Source organism: Oscarella lobularis, chromosome 11 (assembly GCF_947507565.1).
Source record: "Oscarella lobularis chromosome 11, ooOscLobu1.1, whole genome shotgun sequence".
NCBI classification, from domain to species: Eukaryota; Metazoa; Porifera; class Homoscleromorpha; order Homosclerophorida; family Oscarellidae; genus Oscarella; species Oscarella lobularis.
Genome location: NC_089185.1, coordinates 2,899,686 through 2,924,229, shown reverse-complemented (window position 1 = coordinate 2,924,229; position 24,544 = coordinate 2,899,686). Strand labels below are relative to the sequence as shown.

The 24,544-nt window shown below is 45.9% G+C and overlaps 7 protein-coding genes and 1 long non-coding RNA gene across 11 annotated transcripts; 5 read left to right on the top strand and 3 right to left on the bottom strand.

The window, feature by feature from the left end:
* Positions 1 to 7: 7 nt before the first annotated feature.
* On the bottom strand, positions 8 to 2,793 carry LOC136192709 (E3 ubiquitin-protein ligase DTX3L-like). The gene is made up of 5 exons (XM_065981398.1): positions 2,688 to 2,793; positions 2,483 to 2,604; positions 815 to 2,429; positions 234 to 759; positions 8 to 181 (listed from the first exon to the last, which is right to left on the bottom strand). The coding sequence occupies exons 1-5, from the start codon at positions 2,779 to 2,781 to the stop codon at positions 112 to 114; spliced, it is 2,427 nt and encodes an 808-aa protein (XP_065837470.1). The 5' UTR covers positions 2,782 to 2,793; the 3' UTR covers positions 8 to 111.
* Positions 2,784 to 11,016, top strand: LOC136192708 (protein mono-ADP-ribosyltransferase PARP14-like). 2 transcript variants are annotated; one of them, XM_065981397.1, is made up of 13 exons: positions 2,784 to 3,092; positions 3,146 to 3,485; positions 3,536 to 3,696; positions 3,752 to 3,798; positions 4,009 to 4,209; positions 4,628 to 4,978; positions 5,027 to 5,290; positions 5,355 to 5,603; positions 5,663 to 7,995; positions 8,045 to 8,263; positions 8,511 to 10,008; positions 10,063 to 10,425; positions 10,470 to 10,701. In XM_065981397.1, exons 1-13 carry the CDS (start codon positions 2,881 to 2,883, stop codon positions 10,547 to 10,549), a joined length of 6,318 nt encoding a protein of 2,105 aa, XP_065837469.1. In that variant the 5' UTR covers positions 2,784 to 2,880; the 3' UTR covers positions 10,550 to 10,701. The 2 variants fall into 2 exon arrangements, with proteins under 2 accessions (XP_065837469.1, XP_065837468.1); XM_065981396.1 differs by having other exon boundaries at positions 2,787 to 3,092; positions 10,486 to 11,016.
* A 182-nt stretch (positions 11,017 to 11,198) lies between these two features.
* Positions 11,199 to 16,392, top strand: LOC136193158 (Golgi phosphoprotein 3-like). 3 transcript variants are annotated; one of them, XM_065981979.1, is made up of 12 exons: positions 11,199 to 12,530; positions 12,577 to 12,671; positions 12,801 to 12,969; positions 13,021 to 13,261; positions 13,389 to 13,805; positions 13,882 to 13,966; positions 14,012 to 15,306; positions 15,355 to 15,460; positions 15,513 to 15,654; positions 15,704 to 15,841; positions 15,899 to 16,177; positions 16,233 to 16,392. In XM_065981979.1, exons 1-6 carry the CDS (start codon positions 12,507 to 12,509, stop codon positions 13,890 to 13,892), a joined length of 957 nt encoding a protein of 318 aa, XP_065838051.1. In that variant the 5' UTR covers positions 11,199 to 12,506; the 3' UTR covers positions 13,893 to 13,966; positions 14,012 to 15,306; positions 15,355 to 15,460; positions 15,513 to 15,654; positions 15,704 to 15,841; positions 15,899 to 16,177; positions 16,233 to 16,392. The 3 variants fall into 3 exon arrangements, with proteins under 3 accessions (XP_065838051.1, XP_065838050.1, XP_065838049.1); XM_065981978.1 differs by having other exon boundaries at positions 11,199 to 12,523; positions 13,389 to 13,966; XM_065981977.1 differs by having other exon boundaries at positions 13,389 to 13,966.
* LOC136193080 (uncharacterized) lies at positions 11,228 to 12,466 on the bottom strand. The gene has a single exon (XM_065981871.1). The coding sequence runs from the start codon at positions 12,464 to 12,466 to the stop codon at positions 11,228 to 11,230; it is 1,239 nt and encodes a 412-aa protein (XP_065837943.1).
* On the top strand, positions 15,259 to 16,254 carry LOC136193079 (exportin-4-like). The gene is made up of 5 exons (XM_065981870.1): positions 15,259 to 15,306; positions 15,355 to 15,460; positions 15,513 to 15,654; positions 15,704 to 15,841; positions 16,233 to 16,254. The coding sequence occupies exons 1-5, from the start codon at positions 15,259 to 15,261 to the stop codon at positions 16,252 to 16,254; spliced, it is 456 nt and encodes a 151-aa protein (XP_065837942.1).
* Positions 16,393 to 17,388: 996 nt separating the features above from the next.
* On the top strand, positions 17,389 to 21,962 carry LOC136193156 (exportin-4-like). Its single transcript, XM_065981974.1, has 19 exons — positions 17,389 to 17,682; positions 17,740 to 17,845; positions 17,898 to 18,039; positions 18,095 to 18,239; positions 18,294 to 18,404; positions 18,455 to 18,614; positions 18,667 to 18,779; positions 18,829 to 18,989; positions 19,041 to 19,215; positions 19,269 to 20,209; positions 20,264 to 20,444; positions 20,508 to 20,783; positions 20,841 to 20,907; positions 20,953 to 21,048; positions 21,095 to 21,195; positions 21,245 to 21,375; positions 21,422 to 21,539; positions 21,589 to 21,681; positions 21,732 to 21,962. Exons 1-19 carry the CDS (start codon positions 17,635 to 17,637, stop codon positions 21,912 to 21,914), a joined length of 3,348 nt encoding a protein of 1,115 aa, XP_065838046.1. The 5' UTR covers positions 17,389 to 17,634; the 3' UTR covers positions 21,915 to 21,962.
* Positions 21,963 to 22,066: 104 nt separating this feature from the next.
* LOC136193157 (uncharacterized) lies at positions 22,067 to 23,607 on the bottom strand. The gene has a single exon (XM_065981975.1). The coding sequence runs from the start codon at positions 23,539 to 23,541 to the stop codon at positions 22,216 to 22,218; it is 1,326 nt and encodes a 441-aa protein (XP_065838047.1). The 5' UTR covers positions 23,542 to 23,607; the 3' UTR covers positions 22,067 to 22,215.
* Positions 23,608 to 23,666: 59 nt separating this feature from the next.
* LOC136193155 (uncharacterized) lies at positions 23,667 to 24,159 on the top strand. Its single transcript, XR_010671287.1, has 2 exons — positions 23,667 to 23,720; positions 23,771 to 24,159. It is a non-coding gene; the product is annotated as an uncharacterized lncRNA (long non-coding RNA).
* Positions 24,160 to 24,544: the final 385 nt, after the last annotated feature.

Below are 24,544 nucleotides of genomic sequence, written 5' to 3'. Positions count from 1 at the left end.
CGTCAGCTAAAACGCACGCTAAAGGCGGTTAGTACAAAATGGTGAGTACACACAAGACGCTAAAAAGTGCATATCATAGAAATACACATAGGTCTAGCATGCAGGTTAGGACTACTTTATGCCTTTGGCTTTAAGTTCTTCTCTCACTCGAGCCAAGTATCCAGGATCCGGATACCCAAAGCTGAAATAAAGACTTACATTCAACGAATACCGTAATAGCATATGGTACTTGCCGTTGAGGTCCTCCGTCTATGCTAGTTTTGTGATGGATGTCATTCCAGGTTATTTGATTGTCAGCTCCAGTGGTTCGAGATCGGCCAACTGTGAATGTCAGTTTGGCATCAAACGCTTTCCGCAACAATTTCAGAACTTCTCTTCCCTCGGTGTTGTCAGGCAGGTATGCAGTACGAGAAAGTTCGCTATGGGGCACTCCTGGATTAGGATGTCTTTCTGTCTGTATTCCGGATGGAATCTGGTAGATAATTTGTATGGATCGACAGTCAGTATACCCAGGTAAAGAAACGCCAAGTTTCGAAATTTTCATTTTACCTCCATCTGGCTGATTGCCAGTCACCTTGCCAAGCGTTTCTCCACAGCAGGGACAGGTAGGCTTTTCCTTGAACCACTTGTTGATGCACAGTTCACAGAATTTGTGCCCGCACGGCAGAACCGCTTCTCTTCTTTCTTCAGCACTGCTCAAGCAAATAGTGCATATATTTTCAGAAGGTTTTGAAACGGAAGCCACTGCAGTACAGGTATCTGTAAAAAAGCATCAACTTGGCAGTCGTGCTATACAAGAAAATATCAAATATACCTGAAACGGGCAGACCAGATGTTAGATTTGAGCATCGTTCGGTTTTATTGTCGTAATTTGGTGTATCTGCTGACGATGCTGACTTTGATGCCAATTTCACTTGTTCTCTTATTTTAAGCTGATCAACAAACTCCTGATGGACACTGTCGTTTGTATCAATGAAAACAACTTCTTCCAATGACGATTTGGCTCCCACGGTTTCCAAAAATGTATCAACAGTTGACAGCAACGCCTGAACGCACTCTTCTTTTTTTAGCCCTACTGCACCGCACCCGAGCGCTGGTACAGCAATGGATTTTGCCCCAACTTCCATTGTTTTTTCGAGGCAGTCGTAGAAGATATTTGCTAAAGATTCTCCAGGACCGACAGCAGTTTTCAGAGGCTGCTTGCCTTTTCCTTCATGAATAACAGCAAAGAAAACAAACTGATATGGCTGGTCTTTCACTGCAGTCATGAATACCTTGCCCAACCTGGGCTGAGCGCTTCTTTGAAGTAACTCTTTGCATTGTGTTTCTAAATGTTTTCCTCCTGCTTTGCAAACGGCCTTTGCCGCACCCTTTAGGATCAAATCAGCATTTATTCCGCAGATAATGAGGTCAACATTTTCTTTCGCTATGTTGCCCCTCTTTGTAACGTATCTCAGTCTTTTGCGGGACTGCTCGCCTTCTTTATATTTCTCGTCCGCTGCGTCAGATGGGATGAGTGACTTGATGGCTCCTGTTTTGAAAACGCTAGAAAGCTGTTCAGCAGTGCGTTCAACATCCTGCTCAATGCCAAGCAGGGAAATTTCGTTAGTTTGATCATTGACGTCAATCAAAGTGCGAGTCGCAGTAGGATTCAGGCTCGTTTTCAGCAAATCATCAACAAGTCTATTTCTTCCAGAAGGAATTAAAATCTTTTTCTCTGAAAACTGCAGCTGAGTAACATCTGTGCAAAGTGTCCGCAGTTCTCTGTAGCCTTCCTCTACAGCCTTAGCACTAGTACCTTTTTCACCAGAAGACAATTGGACTGTAACCATAGACGTGCCTGAAGAACTATCGATAGATTCTAAGATCGAAACCCCATATTGTCTTTCTATGCCACGCAGTTCGTGGCAACAAACTTTTTTAACGTACTCCACAGTCAAAGAATTTACTTGGAATGGAGGAGCAACATGTTGAAGACTTTCCGCTGTGTAAACAGCGCTTTCTTCACTTTTATCTGGAGTTGCTAAGGCAGCCGACGGAGTCTGGGGTGGTTGCTGAAACCCTTCACTTTCAAACGATGGATTAGCATGTGCTTTATCGTTGCTCTCCCTGTCCTTTGGCAAAAACTTGAACTTTTCCAATTCGCTTCTACGGCGAGAAACCGTTGCCGCCAAGCGGGACTCAGAAACGCCTTCATTTGGCTTTTCTTCCACTGAATTCGGAGTGGGTTTGAGGTAAGAACGAACTTGTCTAGCAAATTTAGTCACATGGTCATAACTGCCAGTTACGCCTATCTTCTCATTCACATCGAAATCGATGTGAAGTCGAATGTGCAACTGTTTGCAAAGTCGTTTCAACATTTTCCAGCCTAAGCGTGCGGAAGCAGACGAAGTCAGTGTCGCCTTGACGACAAATTCAGGATCAAAAACCTAAAATGCAGGTTTCTAGGCTTCAGCTAAAGGGAGCATGCGCACCGGTCTACCCCCTCCCAGTCGAAATGCAGAGGATCTCCTCCCACGCAGCTAGAACTAGGAAGCAACTCGCTTTCTGTCGCATTAGAGTCATCATTTGATGTTTCTCTAGGCGCGTCGCCATTGTCAAGTCCTAGAGAGAGAGAGAGCGAAAGTCTTAGCTCGTCTCAGAGTCTCAAGTTTAGCAAACGAACGCTGGTGTGTTAGTTTAGATACCTTTCGGTACAGCGTTACTTTGGCCAAGAGCAGCCGAAGACTGTAATGAAGTGCGTTTTAGGCCAGTATCAGACGAAGGGGGGGTTTGACTCATTCTTTATCTTCGCGCGCACGTGCTATGATCGAGTCTCGGCTTCCCATTGGCTCCCAGCCGTACTAGGGCGTTCACCTGCCACTTTTCCCAGAAGAAATCATGGCGTCGGGCGAACCAAGACGGCAAATTCCTGATAGTGCAGTTTACAGTCGAGACGACATTGAGTACGACGAGTCAGACTTTCTTGGTTCTGGTGCCTATTCAGAAGTGTTTGAGGGCCGTTTGAAACACAAGGGGCCCTCCGGAGACCACGATGGAACGTCTACGACGGTTGCAGTGAAAGTTCTCGTCGACAAGCGGCAAAGAAAGGAGTATGCGTCGCCTTTTTGCTTTAAACGAGTGGTCACACGCTCTATTTTTACAGGGCTTTTGAGTTTTTGCTCAGGGAAGCAGGCGTCCTACTTTCTTTACCGAAGCATAAGAACATCATCAACTGCTTTGGGATCTCTCAGTCGCCCAATTTCTTTGCTCTTCTGTTTGAGTGTGTGAAAGGCGACACCTTGTCCAATTTGCTAAAGGGAGGCGGCGGCTCCTTTTGCATTTCAGCAGCCCCTGCTTTTGAAAAGTGGGAAAACCGGCTTGATATTTGTCATCAAATCTCTTTCGGGATGGCGTTCCTTCACAGCCACTCTGTCGTACATTTTGACCTCAAACCTCAAAATGTTTTGTTGGAGCTAACCTCTTCTGGAGAGTTTATATGCAAAGTAATGTTTGTAGGTAGCTCTGATTTGATCATGTACACTCGTTGCTTTAGATTTCAGATTTTGGTCTGGCCAAAATTCGTACTGAGCTTGACTGGACTCAAACGGGGACAGTTTTCCAAAGCGCACCCGGAACGCTTTGTTACATGTCTCCTGAGCGTTTAGGCGGAGTTACCAAAAGTTCATCCGAACGTGTGAAATCCGATGTTTACAGGTCTGATACTGTCTCCCGGTTCTGTACTGAATTAACAACTGACTTGTTGCACTAGCTTCGGTGTCATAATGTGGATGGTGAGAGAAAAGAAAACCTCTTTAGGTAATGTAGATTCCTTTTTTCACGATATAGTCATGTGGACCATGGGACACGTGACAGATCTTCACTAGAAACTCGCGACATTAGAGTCAATGACTCATGTTTAACAGGCTAAAAGTACCTAAATTATAGCTAAGATTAGTCACGTGTTCCCATCCTCATGCTTTCCTCAGCACAAGCTGTTTTCTGAGCACCTAATTCCTTTCTTCTTAGATATTTCTGTTACCCCGGAGATCATAAGAGCAGGTCTGCCATTGCCGCGAGAGGGAAACCCTGCACCTATAGGGTACTCTAAAGTCATGCGTCACTGCATAGCCTATCAGCCCCATGATCGGCCATCATTTGATCAGCTTATTGATGAGTTCTTCAAAATGTCTGCCGCGGATCTTAAACTAGAAGTTGAAAAGCCGCAAGGTAACGATAATAACGAAAGTATCAGTCATTCTGCGAGGTCGCGTGCTAGCGGTATTTAGAGCGTTCTACCAAGTTCGTTAGTTTAGTGAAGCATCTCCGGCTAGTAAAATTATGCACACGTAGTTTTATTATGTCGACTGTCTCATTGCGCTTGCACATATTTTTGTTGCGCGTGTGGCAGTTTTACACAGCCACGAACGTCAGCTCTGTTCACACTAGAATGTGCTCGCGCTGTGTACAGTACTGTGCTTCTAAAACGGGAATCACGTGCATGAATCATACTCCCACGCCGTTTACAGTAGAGAAATCACGCGTAGGTAACCACGTAAAGCTAGTGAAAGTACGAGGCGCACGGCGTCTTATTCTTCTCTGTTGAGATGCAATTAAGCTTAGTTGCCGCGTTCGTCTTTTATTTTAGATGACTGGAAGAATCTTGTCGGAGGCAGGGGTCTGGGTCGCGCCCGATGGCGTCCTTCAACATCTTCGGCAAGAAAACCGGGTTCTCCTGCAAGTACGCATTCTTTCGAGCCGACGCGTTCTTTCGAGCCGAATTCTTTCGAGCCGACGCGTTCTTTTGAGCCGAAAGAACCGCCCATCGGGGAGCATTGCGTGCTACTGTTTGGCCTCCCCCCGAAGGCTGACCAGAAGAAGGTCATCGAGATGGTGGAAAGGGTTATAGACGGCAAAATATTGAAGTACTGGGGTGCCGTAGTCGAGGAAGACAGCGGAGAAACAAAGGGTGTCCGCGTTGAGCTGCAAAGTCGGGAAGGTGAAAATGAGATATATTTCTACGCAATGCAATACATATGCCTTGTAGATGTTTTTGCTCTTTGGAAATATCAATCGGTAGAGCATCAACTGCAATACGATAACGATACGGCGGTTACCATAGACATTGACAGTCCAGACGAATATGAACTTGATAAATTCCTCATTAGCGGCATTACGCGCGAAGTATCTAAAGACGATCTTGCGTTTCATGTTCAAGGCTTGCCAGGCTCTAAACGGATAGAGATTTCGAAAATTGAATTTGTGGCCGACAGAACACGAGCTATTGTTTTTCTGAAGGAGCCTCTAGTTGGTACTGATTCCTTGTTCGTTGAACGCTGTACTGACTGTGATGTGCGTTCTTTTTTGTTGTGTAGACAAGAAGATGGTTGATAAGCTAAATCGCAGTGGAAGAGAATTTGAAGGCGACAAAGAAAAAATTCGTCTTGAATTTAGTCGTATTCCTGCAAACTTGGACGTAGAAGTGTTGAACCTACCTCCAGATGTGAACCCAACCAGGCTTAGAAGATTCTTTTTCGCTCTCCGGAGTGCTCCGCTAGTCAAAGACATTATCGTATCTCCGGAGAAAGAAAACGCGTTTGTCGTCAAACTGAGAACTGAGTCTGGTAGATTTATATATCTTCAAAAGTTTTTGCTAACGCGTGAACCAAATGTGTTTATCTAGATGTGCAAGGGGTTATTAGTGGCGATATACCTGAAATCGGTGGCGTTCGTCCGCGACTTCGTCGCTACAGTCAAATGCCATCTGAAGATTCAAGTGAAACAGATATGTATTCGGGTCAAAGTGAAGATGAGCAGATTAATGTTTATACTTCAACTTTCACCGGCGAGGCGGACGACATTGTTCCCGAAGTGATAACCTTTATTTGGCGTTCAGGCCCGTCCCGGCGAGCTCTAGAGCAGCTTGGCGACATTTTCTGGAACGAAGAGGACAATGTTCTTTCTATTCAAAGTCGCGGAAAGCGGAATGACAAAATTTCGCCGGAAAATGAACAGAAGTGGCAAGAAGAAACGAGGCAGAAATTTTTTAAAGTGTATGATGATTTCATACGTCGCTCGCTAAATATGACGTCTTTGAGAATTTTCCAAAAAATGGCGGAATTCGCTAAGAAAGAAAATGCCAATAAAGGAAACGAGATCACAATACAAGAAGATCTAGAAAATCAAACGCTTTTTTTCATCGGCGAAAAAGCTCAAGTTGGTCTAATTTATGGTCTTTGCTCACAAGAACAGAGTTTATTGGCTAAGGACGAGAAAATAATAACTAAAGCTGTGACATTTCCGTCAATTCACCACTTGGATCTATTTCATTCTACTATAAATGTGGCTGAAAGCCTTGACATTTTTCTTGACCGCGATTCGCTTCGAATTTTCATAAAGGGTCCAGCTTACCTAGTTGAAGAAGAAAAGGAAACTTTTGCAAATTTAGTTTCTAATATGAATCGCCGAAAGATTTTTCTACCCTCAGCCCAAGATGAATTTTTTTGTTTTGGTGGCGTAGAAGAATTGACCGCTCTACTATTGAATGAAGAAATTCAGGCGGTTGCAACGCACGGAAGCCCTCACCTTCAATTTTTTGCTATGAACGAGAAGGAAATGACCAAAGCAATTAACGTGCATAATTCAAATTTCACTACCGAAGACGTCCTTCCTTCTGATAAAGAAAATCTGCTTCTGATGCAGAGTGCAGAGATGGGCGGGTGGATAAAAGAGCAGTGCAGCAAGTCTAGTTCTAAGGTGTTAGCTAAGGGCTTTGGAAAGTCAACAGCAAAGGAATTCTCTCTTACGGGATCAACCAAAAGAGTTCGGTCGGTTGTTCATGATTGCTATGTTTACCTCGCGAAGAATACAATGTATGAAACTTGTAGACAACTCCGGGGAAATTCGTTTAAAAAGTTTATTGCACGATACTATTGGAAGCATTTCAAAAGTCTTGCAGAAAAGTTGAAAGAGTACAACGCTGACGTCAGAGTTTGCGAAGGAGCCCGTGAACCTCAACTCGTAATGAAGGCGACGAAAGGTGGCATCATAGAACTTGAAAAGACGGTTGACAAGCAATTGATGAAGATGAAGATGGATAATAGAAAGTTCAAAAGACACGGATTGTCCAGGTATGTCGCAGAGGGCTCTTTCGAACAAGAAAGGAAGAAGATTCAAACGAAGAATTCCGTTGTTATAACGGTTGGAGCCGATGAAGATTGGATGAATTACGCTCAGCCCAAGTCTTCCTTTGTGTCTGCCTACGCTTCATCTAAGGCGCCGCTGAAAAGAATCTGCTTATACACTGGCGACATTTGTGAGCACCGTGCGGACGCCATTGTGAACGCAGCTAACGAAGCACTTGATCATGGGAGCGGTTTAGCAGCTCACATTGTCAAGTGTGCTGGCGCTGTTGTGCAAGAAGAAAGCACTGCCCTTTTAACGAAATTGCCACTTGGCCGTCTTGCGACGGGTCACGCGGTAAGCACCAGTCCAGGCAAACTCCGAACAACCAAGTGCGTCATTCACGCTGTTGGACCGCGATGGGAAGGCATGCATCAATCACAAGATAGCAAAAGACTTTTGCAAGATGCCGTCTACGAATCTATGAAGATCGCTAGTGAGTCGAACTTCTCCAGCATTGCGTTCCCGGCTATTAGCGCGGGTATTTTTGGGGGTCTCAGCGCTGTTGTTGCGGACGTCATGGTTGAAGCGGTTGGCGAGTTCTTTTCAAACTTTCCTCAGACTTCGCTCGAGTCTGTTGATTTTGTTATGCGACTGGAAGACGCCGACAACGTTCACTGCTTTAGAAGCAGCTTGGATAGAGTGCTGTGTAGAGTTTGTTGTGCTCGTGCACCTTCTTCAGTTACTGCTTCAGCGACAAGGTCTGTAGCAGCTATGGCTGAAGAAGTGAAAGGAGGGGCAGCAGTCGCTGGCGCCTCAGTTGCAGAAGCTTTAGGGTCTACGAAATCTAGCTTTGTAGTTAAAGTAAAATCTGGCGATATAACGAAGCAAAAGGTTTTTATGACTTCAGTTAGGTTGTACTGGTTTCCAATTCTCTCTTTAGGCAAATGCAATCATCAATCCGTCAAACGAGGACATGGACCTCACCAAGGGGGAGACAGCTAAAGCTATTTCAAAAGCTGCTGGGCCTCAACTGCACGACGATTGCCGCACTTGTGTTCAAAAAGGAGGGCCTCTGAAGCCCGGAGCAGTGCGAGTAACTCCGGGTCATGGTCTTTCTGCTTCTTTTGTACTTCATGCGTACTCTTCGCAAACCGTCCAGGTAAGAATACTTTGTTAGTGTCAGGCCAGCCGTTGTTGCGCAATTTCCGCCGCTATTATTAGTGTACTGAATGAAATTGGTGAAATTGGTCCTATAGTGTCTGAGAAATATACACACTTGATTGTTATGTTAGTACTTGTAGTAAGTAGTTGTTTCTATTCTTCAATCGTTGTTTTGGATACGTGCCATATAGAAGTCAGTCCTTGGTCTAAACAAACTGTAGTAACTTTTTGTCTCTTTTGGGTAGGATATTGCTGCTGTCGTTCACGCGTGTCTAATGGAAGCGTCCGAACTTGAACTCACAAAAGTTGCTTTTCCTGCACTGGGAACGGGGGAGATGAATTTCGATGTTTCCGCCGCTGCTGAAGCTTTTTTTGCTGGAATTCAAAGGTTTCACAAGAAACGACCTCTGTCTAGTATACAAAAAATTGTAGTTGTCATCTATAAGTACTCTAATCTTTCGGCCTATCAGCGAGCGTCTAAGAAATTCACCAGCGAGGTGACGTCAATAAAAGTCAATAACGAGACGATGTTGTCAATGTCCAAGGAGAACCGTTTAGCTCCAAATGAAGCTAGTCTGTCAAATGGCTGCAATTTTACAATCGATTATGGCGATATTATAAACGAGAAAACCGATGCAATTATTGCTACTGAAGGAGTTGTGTGGGAAGCAGTGCAAAATGCATTTCCGTTGCTAAAAGCTGAATGGGAAAAAAGGAAAAAACAGTCGCCGCGCTTTCCGATTGAGTTTCCTTCTTCTCCGCTAAACGCCCCGCACATTTATCTTATTTCACCATCAAAGTACGAGTCATCTCTTAGCAATGCAAATAATGCTGAAAAGATTTCATCATTAGTGGAGGATTGTCTTTCAAGAGCAGAAAAAGCGGGACACTCATCCATTGCCCTTCCTGCTGTTGGAACAGCTAGACTTCTATTCAGCAACGCACTTTCTGCTCGAGCAATTATCGATGGCGCAAGGTCATTTGCGGCCAAGGCTGCTGCTCCGTCGCTGCAGCGTATCAGGTTAATCGTTTTTGAAAGTTCTCGTTTAAACGAAATTGAAACCGAGTTTCAAAAACATTTTCCTTGCGCTCCAGAAGAATTTACCGATAGTGACGAGTTGCCAAAGTCGTTTTTTCGGTCAACCGTTATTTATCCGGAAGAATTTGGAGAGATTCCAGCTACTGAACCTGAAGTCGTATTCGTGACAGTTGTTGGTGCTTCTAAGGAGTCGTGCACTTCTGCTCTCAAAAGCGTGCAAGAGGTCTTCGATAAGGCTTGCATTGTGCATGACGTTAAGATGGATCTCCCTAATCAGTTTGAAAAAGAAGAACTTGATGCAATTGCAGCAGAATTTAGAGTTTCTTTGGCGGTGAGCATTGTTGAGGGGAAACGAAAAATTTCCTTTGCAGGAATAGAAAGCGACGCTATCAAAGCTGCGGAAAAAGTTACTACTCGAATTGGTGTTCTCTTACGCGAGGAAAACTATGAAGCTGAAGTAGCCAGTTTGGCGCACACCTGTGGCTGGATATGGGTCGATGTCAAGGGAAGATCTGCGCTGTTTTGCCCAGAAGAGAACAGAGAGCTGGAGTTGGCTTACCACGCTTATCGGCGTGCGGGGTCCAAGAAAGCCACTTGTTGCCTAAAACTGCTGGGCGACGAAGGGACCGTCGACTTTTCAGCAATGAAATTGAAACTGAAGAAAGAGGAAAAAAATATCAAGCGTCGAACATTTGATTCACCAGGTAATTTGCATGCAAGTAGAGAACATTTGCTTTGTGCAATGTACATCTGTGCAGGTCATGCTAATATCCCTCTGTCTTGGACGATCTACAGAATTAATGAAGGCCACAAGCTCGTCTCTTTGCCCTCGTCGAACGTAGAATACGAAAGAGTATCACAGCATTTTCTCTCGACGCTTGGTACTTCGTCGCCGCCAAAAATACAGAAAATAGAGCGCGTTGAAAATCCCGATCTTTATGCAAAATTTGAACAAGCGAGAGAAGCGTTTGAGAAAAAGCGGAAGAAGGACCTCGCGAATAAACGAGCCATCCTGGAAAAGGAACTTTTTCACGGGACCGCACCTACAGATAGTCTTAAAGATCCCAAGTCGGAGATAGTTGCCCACGGATTCAACCGCAGCTTTGCAGGAACCACCACAGGTTAATTTGTTTATGCTTTGAAACGTTTTTAGAACTGCTGAAAGTATACATCCTTTTTAGGGAAACTCTACGGATCTGGAGTTTACTTTGCACCGCGATCAGAAGAGTCACACAAATACGCTAAGCCCTACAATGCGAATGGTGATAGAATAATGCTCTTTTGCCGAGTTCTCATAGGTATGTCAACTGTCGGAAATTCAAGCATGATTGAACCTCCGCCAATCGGTTCAAGTAAGCTTGACAAATTTGATTCAACTGTTGACAACATCGACCATCCGAAAATGTATGTCAGCTGCTATCGAGACAATATGGCGTATCCAGCCTTCGTTATTACCTACAAATGCTCCTAACTAGTATATACGCTTTTTTTCTTTTTGTTTGACTTACCGAGCTTTTTTTGTTCGTGCACACTACGTAGTAGGTAGGACTTCATATGCCCTTTACCACTCTTGAAATCAGTCTCCCAATGCATGCTTCAAATTTTTTCTTTTACCCTTTAATGATTTTCATGCTGTTGCTCGTATTTTAGTTGAATGTCCGTCAGAAGGCTGGCTTTTGAATATGACTAATACATTTTGTGCTTGTGCAGCATTTAATTCTTTCGACTTTTGGGATTGTCTTGAGCGGCGGAAGGCGCTAGAGGCGCAAATGAAAAGAAAATTCAGCCTGAGTGCACAGACACACCACTACAGAGACTCGTTTTGCTAGCGCACGTGGCCGACTCGAAAGAGGGCAAAACGTATTTCTATTCTGAACATCCATTCACAAATCAGCAACGAGGCAGTGGTTTATCTATCATCTCTCAGTCTTTATAAAAGTGCTCGTACGCTGGATCGTGCTCTACGTCGAAATCCAAATGAACGAACGCGCGATCGACTTCCTCGAGATGCTCCAACTTCCACTGCAAGCTCTCCCCGACGTCGTGCGCAAGACGAAGCGGCGTTTCGGGATCGAGAACGATATGCACCTCGACGAGAAACCGATTCCCAAAATGATAGGCACGAACCGTATCAACAAAAACGACATCCTCATGATGATTCGACGCGAGATAGGTCAACTTCTTCAGAAAGTCAGAACTCGCCGTGTGACCAATGAGCATCTTCGCTTGTTCATACCCAGTTGAGCACCAATTGATAAGGATATACGCTGCTATGAGGATTGCTCCCAGTGGATCGGCGTTCTTGTACATAAACGTGCCGAGAAGTCCAAAGAGGATAGCGGCTATGTTCGATGCAACGTCGTTTCGATGATCCAAGGCGAGGGCTTGAGCCGTTGGACTCCTCACTCGACGACAGTATAAATAGAGCAGAAACTTGACAATGACCGTGCAACCCATGAACGTACCAGACGTCACGCCGACGTCAGGATTAGCCCCATTTGTGAATATACTCTGCAGAGATTCAGATACGAGTTGCAGTGTTGCTGTTCCCATCACCGAAGCGCAGACGATGATTGCAACGGGTTCCAATCGACGTTTTCCCGTCGGATAACGATAGACGTCGAGTTTTTTACGCTGCATGGCTCGACTGACGAGCCATAGCGTGATCCCTGAGAAGAGATCGAGGGCCGAGTCGACTAGGCTGGATATGACTGATAGGGAGCCGGAGAGTATTGATGCTAGGAGTTTCCCGATGAAGAGGAGGACGTTGAGGAAGAGGCTGAGGTTCGTTGCGAAGTGCAGGTTGCGATCGTCAATTGTCTCTTCCTCCTTTGGATCTTCTGCATTATTTATCTCCTCGATTGCTACGTCATCGTTCTGGTTGGCCGATAAGACTTCGGCTTCTTCGAACGAGCGCATGATGCGACTTTGGCGCGCGTAGAATTTCCGGACGTTTGATTTGTCGGATATTTTTCTCGCGGCGCTGGTTGCCACCGCTCGCATTCGCCACGATTCGCCTAAGGTAGCGTGATGCGACGGCGACGACGACGTGAGCGGTGGAATGATTTCCAAGTGGCATCCCGACTCACCGTGACTGGCCCGCGATACGACTCTCCAATCTCTCGGAGAAGGTTCGTGAGAACCCGAAGCTCGACTCGACATTGTTAGATTCCAAAGCAGCGAATCCGGGAAAGGAAGAATTATGCAAAGCCTAAGCACGTACTTAGTAAGTGTTGATGAGCGATTTTGAATTAATTTTATTATAATTAAAGATGAAGAGAACGAGAGACCGTCGTCCGCTCACAGGAACCGGAACTGACGTCAGCGTAGATAAGAAGCTCACTCGCAGTCCGGCACACGTCATGAGGTACGATTTTTGTACGTATAAGTCGTTTGTAATGGTGGTGCGATCAGCAGTCGCGTCCTGATACGCGGATATATATACATATATATATATATATATGTATCGTTGATGCTGAACACAACAATTCTATAGCCGCGCGTTTTGCTTCTCGGCGCTCTTCTCTTCTGCACGTGAAGCCGAATCTCGCCTAGTCGAAGGCCAAAACGACGACCCCAATCCGCTTTCGTCCGAAGACTCGGAAGCAACGCGACTCACTCTAATGGAAGAAGTCCTACTTCTTGGCATCAAAGATGATTGCGAAGTGAGTCCGCCGCGCGGGCCGGGTCACCGATTAGACAAACGCTGAATTTAGGAACATCGATCGCTTTTTAACTCGTCACATACCTGCATGTCGTTGGTTCTCCGCGGATGTGTCATGATTGAATTGGGCCTGCGAAATCGAATTGTACTGGAGCCTGGGGAAATGGAACTCTTAAGTCGGAAAGTATCGGTGAAAGACCCGCGACCCACAGGTGAAGTTTTTCTCGACGAAGCGTTGAAGCACATCAAGGAAAAATCTTGCACTATTCGGGAATGGATGCTTCTTCTGGAAGGTGAGAGGAGTATTGGGTAGGGGGGATTATGGCCGAAATATGCGTTTTCGAATGCATATTTAAACAATATTGATCCTATCTATTCATCTATAGTTGCTAAACGTTCGTCTTGGTTTGTTCTAATTAGGTTGTACTTACAATCCTTTCAACCTTCGTTTTCAACTGCACAACGTTCGTGAACGAGTGGCAAACAGTCTTGTCGAGAAAAGCGTCCTGACAGTGGAAAAGTGGAATTTCCTCGTCTTCCACACAACAAAGCACACGCTTGTGGACGTCGAGGTCAAGCAGCGCGTCATCAAAAAAATTCAGGATGCTCTGCTACTCTGGGTAGATGTCACACAGAGGTTTGATGAACGCGTCCTGGCTCTTGTGCTATTGGCGATGGCTTCCGACGTTCTTCGCAACGCTCTTGAGTCTCTCTCTGAAGAATATTACAAAGTGGCCGTTGAACGGATGAGAAAGCTTCTTCGTACGCACCACGATCCAGACGTCGAAGCGCAGAAGCCGGGTGCTAACGAGGTCCTGTGGGCTACAGTGGCTTCATGTGAGTTTGACTCCAAGTCTGTTAGGTGGCTCCAATCCGCTCGGTCGAACTGAAATTCTAATAGCAAAATTTTTAGACGTTAATTAAAAAATGTTTTAAAAAATTGCCAGCCTTTGGTATTCAAAGACGAGAAGACGCTGAAACACGGCTCTCTGTGCAAGGTACTAGCTATTGTCCATGCTAATCTCTTTTTATTGTTACACTAGTCTTTTTGCTACCAACAACTACAATGACAACAAATTCCTCACAATCGGTGTCGGCAATTTCATACAGTTCGTCAAGCCGGAACTTGTGCTCTCCATTCAAAATAGTGGACGCCGGAAAGAATCCTATTCTTGAACATTTTTGACGAGGAGTTTTCGTTCTCAAACTCACTCGATCCGAGCCATTAGCCAAGAGCCCCGAAGCTCCGATCGAGAACTCAAAAGGCTCATTAGAGTCATCTTCAACAGTCACTCCAATGACGACGCCTTCGGTGTAGACACGCAAAGTCTTGGGAGCTCTTTGCCACGGAGGAGACGAGTACGACGGCAGTTCACAATCGCTTCCTGGCACACTGGACGACTTCATTTGCTGGACCAGCGCACGAATGTGTCTGCTTCTTCACTGGGCGTTACTTCATCCAAAGTTGGGCAACCGAGTGCAGCTCTCGCCTCCTTCTCCAACATCTCAGGAGCTTTTCCTTTGAACCTTGAATCTCCAGACAACACAGCTTCGACATGTTGAACGAAAGGGACGGTGATCTTTCGTCTTCCTCCGGACGAGGGCAAAAGTACCGATATGCCATGGATGACGTCGCATTTGTCCTTTCTCACTTGATAAGGACGTTCTTCAAATCCATCCGTATCAAAGATGCATCCCAGAATGAGGTATTCGGCTGTAAATCCAGCCTCGGGCGTGGAGCCACTCAGCGACGAAGGACATCTGCATTTCTCCGGCGTTTGCGTCGTAAGAGATCGATCCTTGACCAAGAAAGCCGCCACTTTCGTATGGGCAAGGTAGCAAACGGCAGTGTAGCAGATCACAAGTCGACGGGCAACGTCCGACTTTTCCTTCACGCTCACCCTTTTAAGCTCGTCGACGAGGCTTTCGTCTATGCTCACGACGATTCCGATGTCGCTGCGAACGTTGGCGAATCGGCTGACGATGTGGGTATGCTCTCGAAGACTCGCTTCGCTGTCGACATCGCAGTGAACCGATGCGGCTATGTCGCGTCGATCGTCATCGTTCACTCGAAGTGCCGTTCTCGGATTGACGACGACAGGGGGAAGGTTTTCGCCGTTCACGTGGTCTTCGAGATCGTCGTTGTCGCCGAATCGACGCGCCAGAAAATGCAGAGCAAGCTGCATAGCTTCCTCTAGAGCAGGATTGTTCGAAAAGACGCCGATGCGGACTTGGTCGGGAAGATTCGCCATGGAGGAGTTATTGCGTATTCCGCGGGCAATCGTATAGAATGGAGGAGGGCGTTGTAAAGCTGGAAAAAGCGGCTCGAATTCTAACGGTATCTTATGTCCACAAGTAAGCGATGTGTCGCCTAGTGTTTTTCTAGGCTTCGCCGACTGCTGTGAGTCGCGACGAGTGGCGAGAAGCGGAGCAAGTGTTTCTTAACTTCGAAACGACTCCCGTGTCGCGTCAGGCGTGCCGAAAGATTTTGGGTAGACATTCAGGAGTAGGAGAAGTCTTTTTATCTGCTTGTTTTTTACGTAGAGTCCGGTTGCGGAGAGTACGTTCAATTTCACGTCGCTTCAGCCTTGAAGAAAGCCATTGCACGAGAATGGTCGACTGTGAGTGTGCAGGAGGCTGTCGAGCTGAGAGCGTTTCTCACCGATTTAATCGTGCAGAATACCCAGTAATTGATTAATAAAATTTTGTTCTATTTTGAAGAAAAAATTCTTTAGGCTTTCGATTTTCGCTCAAAGTCGATTTTGTGAAGTTTTGGCTGTCGTGATCAAGCGCTGCATGCTGAGTGACGAATATCAGTCCGTGATAGACGTCTTCTGTCAGTCAACAGCTGACCTTCACCGAACCGAGATCAGGTACACTGTTATTAGGGAACCTTTAGACCTCTACAATAGACTCTCCTATGTTCACAGAGAAACGTTGCTGTATCTATTCTCATTGCTCTCTTGAACGAATTTACCTAATACCTAATTTACCTAATACCCAAGGTGGCGTGATGCGACGACGACGACGACGTGAGCGGCGGAATGATTTCCAAGTGGCATCCTGACTCACTATGACTGGCCCGCGATACGACTCTCCAATTTCTCGAAGAAGGTTCGTGAGAACTCGAAGCTCAACTCGACATTGTTAGATTCCAAAGCAGCGAATCCGGGAAAGGAAGAATTATGCAAAGCCTAAGCACGTACTTAGTAAGTGTTGATGAGCGATTTATTGCGTTTTTGAATTAATCTTGTTATAATGAAGATGGGTTGTGGACGCGTCATGAGGAAGCAGAAGCCGGTTGCTAACGAGGTCCGGGCTACAGTATCTTCATGTGTGCATTTGACTGTTGGTGGCTCCAATCCAGTTAAACTGAAATTTTAATAGGCTCTATAGGCTCTCTGCTCAATTAATTCAACGCAAAGCAAAAGTATTACTGTTCATGAAATTTATCGTTACACTAATCTTTTTTTTGCTACAAACAGTCATGATGACAGCATATTCGTCTTCAACCAACTTTGGAGTGAACGTGCAAACTTTTGGGAGCAGGAGACGAGTAGGATGGCAGCTCATGATCGCTTCTCGGGGAACAGGACGACTTCCATTTGTTGGAATAGCTCATGAGTAACTCTTCTGCTTCTTTGGGCGTAACTTCATCCGAACTTGGGCAACCAAGTATCTCTCTCGCCTCATTCTCCAACATCTCAGGAGTTTTTCCTTTGAACGTTAAATGACCAGACAAAACAGCTTCGACATGCTCAACGAAAGGGATATTGATCTTTCGACTCGCTCCGGAGAGAAAACATACTGATATGCCATCGATGATGTTTTTTGCATCCTTGTTTATTGTCACAAGATGATCTTTCGTTTCTAAGAAGCATCCCAGAATCAGGTATTCGGCTATCAATCCAGCCTCCGGCTTTTGCCCCATCGGCCAGGAAGGAGGTAGGCATGTTTCCGGCGTGCGGGCTGTAAGAGATCGATCCTTGTTTAGGAAAGCTGCCACCGTCGTATGGGCAACTTCGTGAAGGTAGCAAATGGCAGCGTAGCAGATTAGCAGTCGACGGGTAACGTCTTGTTTTTCCTTTTCGTTGCTCACCCTTTTCAGCTCGTTGACGAGACCTTCGTCCATGCTCACGACGATTCCGACGTCGCTGTGAACGTTCGTGAATCGCTCGACAAGGTGAGTTCGCTCTCGAAGACTCAAATCGCTGTTAGTATCGCAGTGAATCGATGCGGATATGCCGCGTCTATCGTTGTCGCTCACTCGAAGTGCCGTTCTCGGATTGACGACGACAGGGGGAAGGTTTTCGCCGCGCACGTGATCTTCGACATCATTCAGATCGCTGTCGACGTCATCGAGCGTTTTATAGACGTCGAATCGACGCGAAAGAAAACGCGGAGCAAGCTGCAAAGCCTTCTCTAGAGCAGGATTATTCGAAAAGTCGCCGTTGAGGAGTTGGTCGGGAAGATTCGCCATGGGAGGAGTTATCCCCTTCCCGTCGACGATTACGACGCCGATTGCTCGCCTTCGCCGCCCAAGGACGTCGAAAATAAGGAAGCGGAAGTCGAAGCCGACGTTGCGGAAGCGGAAAGTCGAGCGGCGACCGTTTCGAAGACCTCGTGTTTCGAAGAACGGTCAGTGCGATGATCCGCGCGCGCTAGGATGGAGGAGAGCGTTGTAAAGCTGGAAAAAGCGGCTCGAATTCTAACGGTATCTTTTGTCCACAACTTCCACAAGTAAGCGATGTATCGCCTAGTGTTTTTCTAGGCTTCGCCGAGTGCTGTGAGTCGCGACGAGTGGCGAGAAGCGGAGCAAGTGTTTCTTACCTTCGAAACGACTCCCGTGTCGCGTCAGGCGTGCCGAAAGATTTTGGGTAGACATTCAGGAGTAGGAGAAGTCCTTTGATCTGCTTGTTTTTTACGTAGAGTCCGGTTGCGGAGAGTACGTTCAATTTCACGTCGCTTCAGCCCTGAAGAAAGCCATTGCACGAGAATGGTCGACTGTGAGTGTGCAGGAGGCTGTCGAGCTGAGAGCGTTTCTCACCGATTTAATCGTGCAGAACACCCAGTAACTGATTAAATAAATTTTGATCTATTTTGAAGAAAAATTGTTTTTTCTTTAGGCTTTCGATTTTCGCTCAAAGTCGATTTTGTGAAGTTTTGGCTGTCGTGATCAAGTGCTGCATACTGAGTGACGAATATCAGTCCGTGATAGACGTCTTCTGTCAGTCAACAGCTGACCTTCTGCATTCACCAAACCGAGATCAGGTACACTATTAGGGAACCTTTAGACCTCTAAAATACACTCTCCTATCTTTACAGAGAAACGTTGCTGTGTCTATTCTCATTGCTCTCTTGAACGAATTTTCAGCTCATCGTCCTTCCGATGGATTCACTCTCGACCTCTACCGACGATCTAAACGAAAGTTTGAGGTGAGGAATAACAATACTATTTGCTTAGAGCATAAACGGCGGCTTTCAAGGAAACCACATTGCTCTGGGCTTTTATTCTTCTAATCAAAGCTATGACGCCTTTTGGAAGTATCGCGTCTTTTGACGAACTATCGGTTGAGAACAAGGAGCAGATCTCATCGCTTCTCAACGTTTGCAGTCACATAATGTCGTGGAGCTTTTCCAAACCGTGTACCTAAATACTAGCACAATTCCTTCTTGACAAGTATTCTGGTCTTTTTAGTGAGTGCCCAACAAACGTTCGTCTCCTTCGCCGACGCTCCAACTAACCTAATGCCTCCCATGGAGTGGAAAGACGCTCTTCTCAACTCTGAAGTCCTGGGAAGATTTTTTAAAGTAGGCTGGCACCACTAAGTGTATTCACGAAACTAAACAGGGCTTTTAGTTGGGATTTATGTGTTTGAGACACAGATCTTCTGACTGTACGGAACGTGCAATGCAATGTCTTTTACACCTCGCTTCCTTATCCGGTCCCATTCTCGAAAACAATGACGTCTCCTTCGAATACGTTCAGTTCTTTGTAAGCAACTTCCTTGAAATCGTCAGGTAACCAAATAAATTATTGCCGTCAATAACATTTCGTGACGTATACTGTAGAGACGATGTGTCTGGAAGCGATGCTCTAGGCATAGCCAACGTCTTTAGCAAACTCACCGCAACGTTTGCAGTGACTCACTTCCATCGCTTCCCACCAAGTCTCCTTCAAAATCTCCTTCAAAGTCTAACTCACCTAACACGCGAATTCAATCGAGCATCAATCATCAAGGAAACAGTATAAAGAAACAATTAAAAGCTAATTTTATTTATTTATTGATGTTCTCCTAGGGTGTCGACGGCGATAGTCTCTACAGTGAAAGCCTCAATCAACTCCTCGACTGCTTCACGTGGTTTATATTGAACGCCGAGAAATTCCCACGCGGAATCTTCGCCAAGCCGGCCCTCGATATATTCACAACGTACCTCGACTGCAGACTCAGAACGTCAGAGCAACTCCAAACGACAGTCGACATTCACGAACTTGAGGAAGACGACTGCGACGCCTTCAGTGCCGAACTGCGAAACGTCGCCCTGATCGGCCGATCGGTCGTCGCCGAAACTCTTCCCCTCCTCTGCGACGCTCTCAAAGAACGAACGTCGAAATTCGACGAATTGCTTCGATTCGGACAATCGAGCGGCGATCGATCGCTCATCGCCGAATCGACGTTGACGTCGCTTCACGAGGAAACCCACTGGCTTCTCTTGATTTCCGCCTTCTTTCTCGCCGACGACGACGGCGACGACGCGACGACGACGATTCCGTGCGAACTACTCGACTACTCGATCGCCCAAGCGGACGACGCCTCGACATCGACGAGTGTCGACGACACCGCGCGTCTCGTGCGACGCGTCAGCGCCGAATGCCCGACGTTCACCGGTAGAGAGGATCGCGTTGTTGAGCTCGTCGCTCTCGTTCTTCGTCTCGCCGTCGTCGAGACGGCGTTGGTTCAGCTCGATTGTCGGAGTGTCGTCAGTCCGCAGGTTTGTCGTTCGATCGTCTTTTTTCTTCGGCGTTGGTGCGTCGACTATTTGTTGTTCGACGAGACGGCGTATTCGCGATTGAGTATGCCCATCGTCGTCGCGTTTGGGAACGGCTCCGATTTGGGGGCGGACGTTGTGAAGATGATTTTGAATAAAGTCGTTTTCAATTTCATGTCGTGGTCTGGAGAAATAAAATTGGTCAATGACAGTGGAAAGCTTCTCTTGGCACTCGTTCAGTCTCGTCCAAGGTGGGTTCGTTTGAGTGAGGGAATTGATTTTTAACTTCTCCTTTGTATCTCTAGATCTCTTATAGGTCTTAGTTGTCAATCCTTGTGGGATTTAGCTCACTTCGCTCTGTTTGACGGATCGTCGTCGTTTACTCTAACACTTCCGTCTCAAACACGACGGTGTGTCGCCAAAGCGTTAGCTCTGATCGGATCAGCGGTCGAAATGGGAAACGATAGACTAAGCTATTGGAGAAAGGTAAGCACATACAGCCAAGTGTCTAAGCGCCCACTAGGGCTCTTCCCTTTATTTCTTTTTTAGTTATTAGAGCCGTTTCAGGCGCGTTGTGCTGCTGTTCTTTCTGTTTCGCTCGCTCAAGAGGATTCGAATGTGAAACTTCAGATTATCAGCGTCTTGGAGTGCATTCACGGATTGTCGACGGGAGCGCAGAAAACGAGTCACGATTTCATCTTCTCTTTTCTCGTTTCGATGTTTGCGTCTGCGGTTTCTTTGCTCGAAGCGAGTGAAGAGATAGTTTCGACGGTTCTGGAAATGTTTGTAGGTGTTACAGATAGTCTGCTTCCGTTTCTAGATCAGGTAGGGTGACGAATGAGAGTTCCAACGCTGTACGTTTCTAATTTGGTATTGATTAAGAGTAATTCCCTCAAGCTTTATGAAATATGTCTAGAATTGATAAAGAAGTACTCCACGTGTTGCACAGGTAACAGTCATGAACAGTCCAGTAATAATATATCGTTTTGAACAGGGAAAAGACAGGACAATTTGAGTGACGATCTTTGCCTTTTGCTCACTCTATTGACGAACTTGATTTCAAAGGATTGCCTTGATTTTTCCGACTCAGGTACGTAAATACAAAGTGCTTCAATCGTGACGAGTTTTCCCCTCAGGCACAGCAGCGCAGTCGAGTTCAAATCCGGTTAGCGTGGCTGACGTCGTTCTCTTTGGCCTCAGCATAGTCCTTCCCTTGGTGACAATGGACCTACTGCGAGTAAGTTCTGCGCAGTGACTGTTTTTCTATATAATAAATTTGTCTATAGATCGAAGAACTTCATGCAAAGTACTTCAAGCTGATTTCCTTCATCTGTGACATTTATCCGGATAAGGTAAACGGTTTGCCCAACGGGCAGTTTGAAGCACTCGCCCAATCCTTGGAAATAGGCGTAGACAAGTAAACGTGGTCTTTTAATTCATCAATCAATCAATAATGTTAATAGTTTCGACGTTGACGTGACAAAATTGTGCTTTGAAGGACTGTCGAGTCTCTGCGATAGTCACTTCAAAAATAGACACCGAACACGCTCTGCAGAAGAGACTCTAAAAAGATTCTTTCCTGTAGGAACACCACACGTACCCTTCTCATCATTTTATGATGTGCTTTTAGGTCTTGTTCAATAGACTGATTCTACACTCGTTTGAAGTGGATCTCATGCAACCGGCGTCTGAAGCTCTGTTTTCTCTTATATGCTGCTATCCGGTAATAAATCTTTTCAGGAATTCCTCTACTTTGGTTTCTTATGTTTACAGGAGGAATACACGCGGCTTCTTCACGAATTTGTTCATTCGAAGCAAGACCCTCTTGAACGAGAGAGACTTGTGTCTCTTTTCTCTAGCTTGATTCCTTCAACGATCACTTTGACTCCCACACAGCCAATGAAACGTCAATTTCGAAAGCAATTTGACATTTTTCTAGTCAACCTTGTACAGTAATTTTGGTGGTGTATATTGCAGGTCTGGGGAATTCCGTATAAGAGTGAACTGACCGCGTCAAATGAACCTTACGTTTTGAAGAAGGACCTCGCAATTGGGATTGTCTGCTGTCTGGCTTACATGCATTGAGGAGGGTGAAGTGTCGCTTGACGTGTTTGCTAAGAAGCAAAGGTTTTGGTTGCTCAAGCCAGAAACAAAAAAAAGCAAAACGCGCTAACAAAAACGACAGCTGAAAAACTGAAAAACAAAGTCAATAGCAAAAAAGGCATGTGCAAAACTTAAAACGGCTTGAACAGTGCATTCAAAGCTGCAGAGCGAGTAGTAAGATAACACAGATGATTCCTGGCTGATGAATGGAAAAGGCCGCAGAAGGCGGAGCTTTGGCGGATATCTCCAAGTCGGTCCCATTGCATTCAAGACTGCGACAGCTACCGAAGTTAGACACGCCTACCGACAGCGTCGCTCCGTTCAAAGTGATGGGAATCTTCGACAGACTTCCCATTTCAACGGAGTCTTCAACTTCAGAGACAGCGTTATCAAGGGTTGACGGTCCTGCAGCTGGAGTACTGCTGTCAGTGCTGTTCAGAGAGTTCGTGTCAACCAACAGCACTTGCACGTTGAACTCCGTTGTTTCAGAAACACTTCGTTTTCGCTTTGAAGACGGAGATGGGTCATCGCTGCTAAAGGGAATCCAATCCAAACCACGGTTCTTCCACGAAAACTTCTCAGCCAAATAGTTTATAAGACTTCCTCCTAAGTTGGAAAGTGCGCCCACTGGTGTTGTTCTGACACCAAAACTGACAAGCCGTTGAACGTTTTCCTTTAGACACGTTATGTCCGTGAGCTGACTAAAACACCCTATCGCCACTTGAAAAAATTGCTTGAGCGTTTTGCTGAAAGCCGTGGAAAATGCTCCACCTTTGCGCACCAACCAAAATATTTGCCACACATCTTTACACGGCAACTGGCATACAGACAAACCCGGCTTTGGTGCCAAGTAGCATCCGCCATGTGATTCGAACGCTGTGTCATAGAGATCTTTGCACGTTGTTGGAACCCATGGCCTAAGAAGAGGCACTAACTTAAGCTGCAAACATTTGCGAGTAGCATCGATCCAATTTCGAGCAACGGAACCAAACTGAGAGTATGTTTCAGAGTAGAGGTTGCAGAATTTCAGAGCATAGCTGATGGCGTAATCGTACTCGGTTCCTGAGCAAGAGTATCTTTTTTCAAGACAGCTTTCGTACCACGAGCAGTCGAGGCCCGATGGGCTCACGCAGTCCGGAGATAAAATGTCTGTCTTTATGGGAGCTTCGCCGGAAGAGCAAGAACAGTCCGGATACACTTGTCCAGCTTCCATATCGTGCGTTTCGAGCATGCACTGATAGTAGCACTGCGTCCTCCTGAAATCTTTGCACCTGTGAAGTTTTCCTATTGCCGCACTAACGCGTGTAATGTAGTCTTCGGTGAGACAGGTGGCCCACTGATAGTCCGTATAGTCCGGCAATTCGACGCATTCTGTGAGTCCTAAGTCGGATTCCGTGTTGCAGTCCGCAGCAGTCGCCCCGGTGGTAGTCAAGCTGAGAAGACACACGACTGTCAACGCACAAACCTCCAATTTTCTCATGATTGCCACGTCGAATCCAACGGTTTCTTCTGTGCTCGTGATCGTGTCCCGTGATCGTGTCCCGTGAGATCGTGTCCCGTGACCCTTCCTATGAAACTGAAAACAAGGAAATGCGTCACATGTCTAAAAATAGACACCGAACTCGCTCTGCAGAGGAGACTCTAAAAAGATTCTTTCCTGTAGGGAAAACCACACGTACCCTTGTCATCATTTTATGGTGTGTTTTTAGGTCTTGTTCAATAGACTGATTCTACACTCGTTTTTGAAGTGGATCTCATGCAACCGGCGTCTGAGGCTCTATTTTCTCTTATATGCTGCTATCCGGTAGTACAGTATATCTTTTTAGGAGTTTCTCTACTTTGCTTTCAGGAGGAATACACGCGGCTTCTTCACGAATTTGTTCATTCAAAGCGAGACTCTTTTGAGAGGGAGAGACTTGTGTCTCTTTTCTCTACCTTGATTCCTTCGACGATCGCTTTGACTCCCACACAGCCAATGAAACGTCAATTTCGAAAGCAATTTGACATTTTTCTAGTCAACCTTGTACAGTAATTTTGGTGGTGTATATTGCAGGTCTGGGGAATTCCGTATAAGAGTGAACTGACCGCGTCGAATGAACCTTACGTTTTGAAGAAGGACCTCGCAATTGAGATTGTCTGCTGTCTAGCTTACATGCATTGAGGAGGGTGAAGTGTCGTTTGACGTGTTTGCTAAGAAGCAAAGGTTTTGGTTGCTCAAGCCAGAAACAAAAAAAAAGCAAAAAGCGCTAACAAAAACGACAGCTGAAAAACTGAAAAACAAAGTCAATAGCAAAAAAGGCATGTGCAAAACTTAAAACGGCTTGAACAGTGCATTCAAAGCTGCAGAGCGAGTAGTAAGATAACACAGATGATTCCTGGCTGATGAATGGAGAAGGCCGCAGAAGGCGGAGCTTTGGCAGATATCTCCAATTCGGTCCCATTGCATTCAAGACTGCGACAGCTACCGAAGTTAGACACGCCTA

Excerpts from the sequence above, each read along its gene's own strand:
- LOC136192709 (XM_065981398.1), bottom strand. The coding sequence starts at position 2,781 with ATGAGTCAAACCCCCCCTTCGTCTGATACTGGCCTAAAACGCACTTCA. Across the intron at positions 2,430-2,482 it reads TGCATTTCGACTGGGAGGGG|GTTTTTGATCCTGAATTTGT; the intron begins GTAGACCGGTGC and ends CCTGCATTTTAG. Across the intron at positions 182-233 it reads ATAGACGGAGGACCTCAACG|CTTTGGGTATCCGGATCCTG; the intron begins GCAAGTACCATA and ends TCTTTATTTCAG.
- LOC136193156 (XM_065981974.1), top strand. The coding sequence starts at position 17,635 with ATGGAGGAGAGCGTTGTAAAGCTGGAAAAAGCGGCTCGAATTCTAACG. Across the intron at positions 17,846-17,897 it reads GGCGTGCCGAAAGATTTTGG|AGTCCGGTTGCGGAGAGTAC; the intron begins GTAGACATTCAG and ends TTTTTTACGTAG. Across the intron at positions 20,445-20,507 it reads GACTAAGCTATTGGAGAAAG|TTATTAGAGCCGTTTCAGGC; the intron begins GTAAGCACATAC and ends TTTCTTTTTTAG.
- LOC136193080 (XM_065981871.1), bottom strand. The coding sequence starts at position 12,466 with ATGTCGAGTCGAGCTTCGGGTTCTCACGAACCTTCTCCGAGAGATTGG.
- LOC136193158 (XM_065981977.1), top strand. The coding sequence starts at position 12,507 with ATGCAAAGCCTAAGCACGTACTTA. Across the intron at positions 12,531-12,576 it reads AAAGCCTAAGCACGTACTTA|ATGAAGAGAACGAGAGACCG; the intron begins GTAAGTGTTGAT and ends TTATAATTAAAG. Across the intron at positions 12,970-13,020 it reads GCATCAAAGATGATTGCGAA|GAACATCGATCGCTTTTTAA; the intron begins GTGAGTCCGCCG and ends CGCTGAATTTAG.
- LOC136193079 (XM_065981870.1), top strand. The coding sequence starts at position 15,259 with ATGGAGGAGGGCGTTGTAAAGCTGGAAAAAGCGGCTCGAATTCTAACG. Across the intron at positions 15,655-15,703 it reads TTAATCGTGCAGAATACCCA|GCTTTCGATTTTCGCTCAAA; the intron begins GTAATTGATTAA and ends AAAATTCTTTAG. Across the intron at positions 15,842-16,232 it reads CTTCACCGAACCGAGATCAG|ATGGGTTGTGGACGCGTCAT; the intron begins GTACACTGTTAT and ends GTTATAATGAAG.
- LOC136193157 (XM_065981975.1), bottom strand. The coding sequence starts at position 23,541 with ATGAGAAAATTGGAGGTTTGTGCGTTGACAGTCGTGTGTCTTCTCAGC.
- LOC136192708 (XM_065981396.1), top strand. The coding sequence starts at position 2,881 with ATGGCGTCGGGCGAACCAAGACGGCAAATTCCTGATAGTGCAGTTTAC. Across the intron at positions 3,093-3,145 it reads GACAAGCGGCAAAGAAAGGA|GGCTTTTGAGTTTTTGCTCA; the intron begins GTATGCGTCGCC and ends CTATTTTTACAG. Across the intron at positions 3,697-3,751 it reads GTGAAATCCGATGTTTACAG|CTTCGGTGTCATAATGTGGA; the intron begins GTCTGATACTGT and ends TTGTTGCACTAG.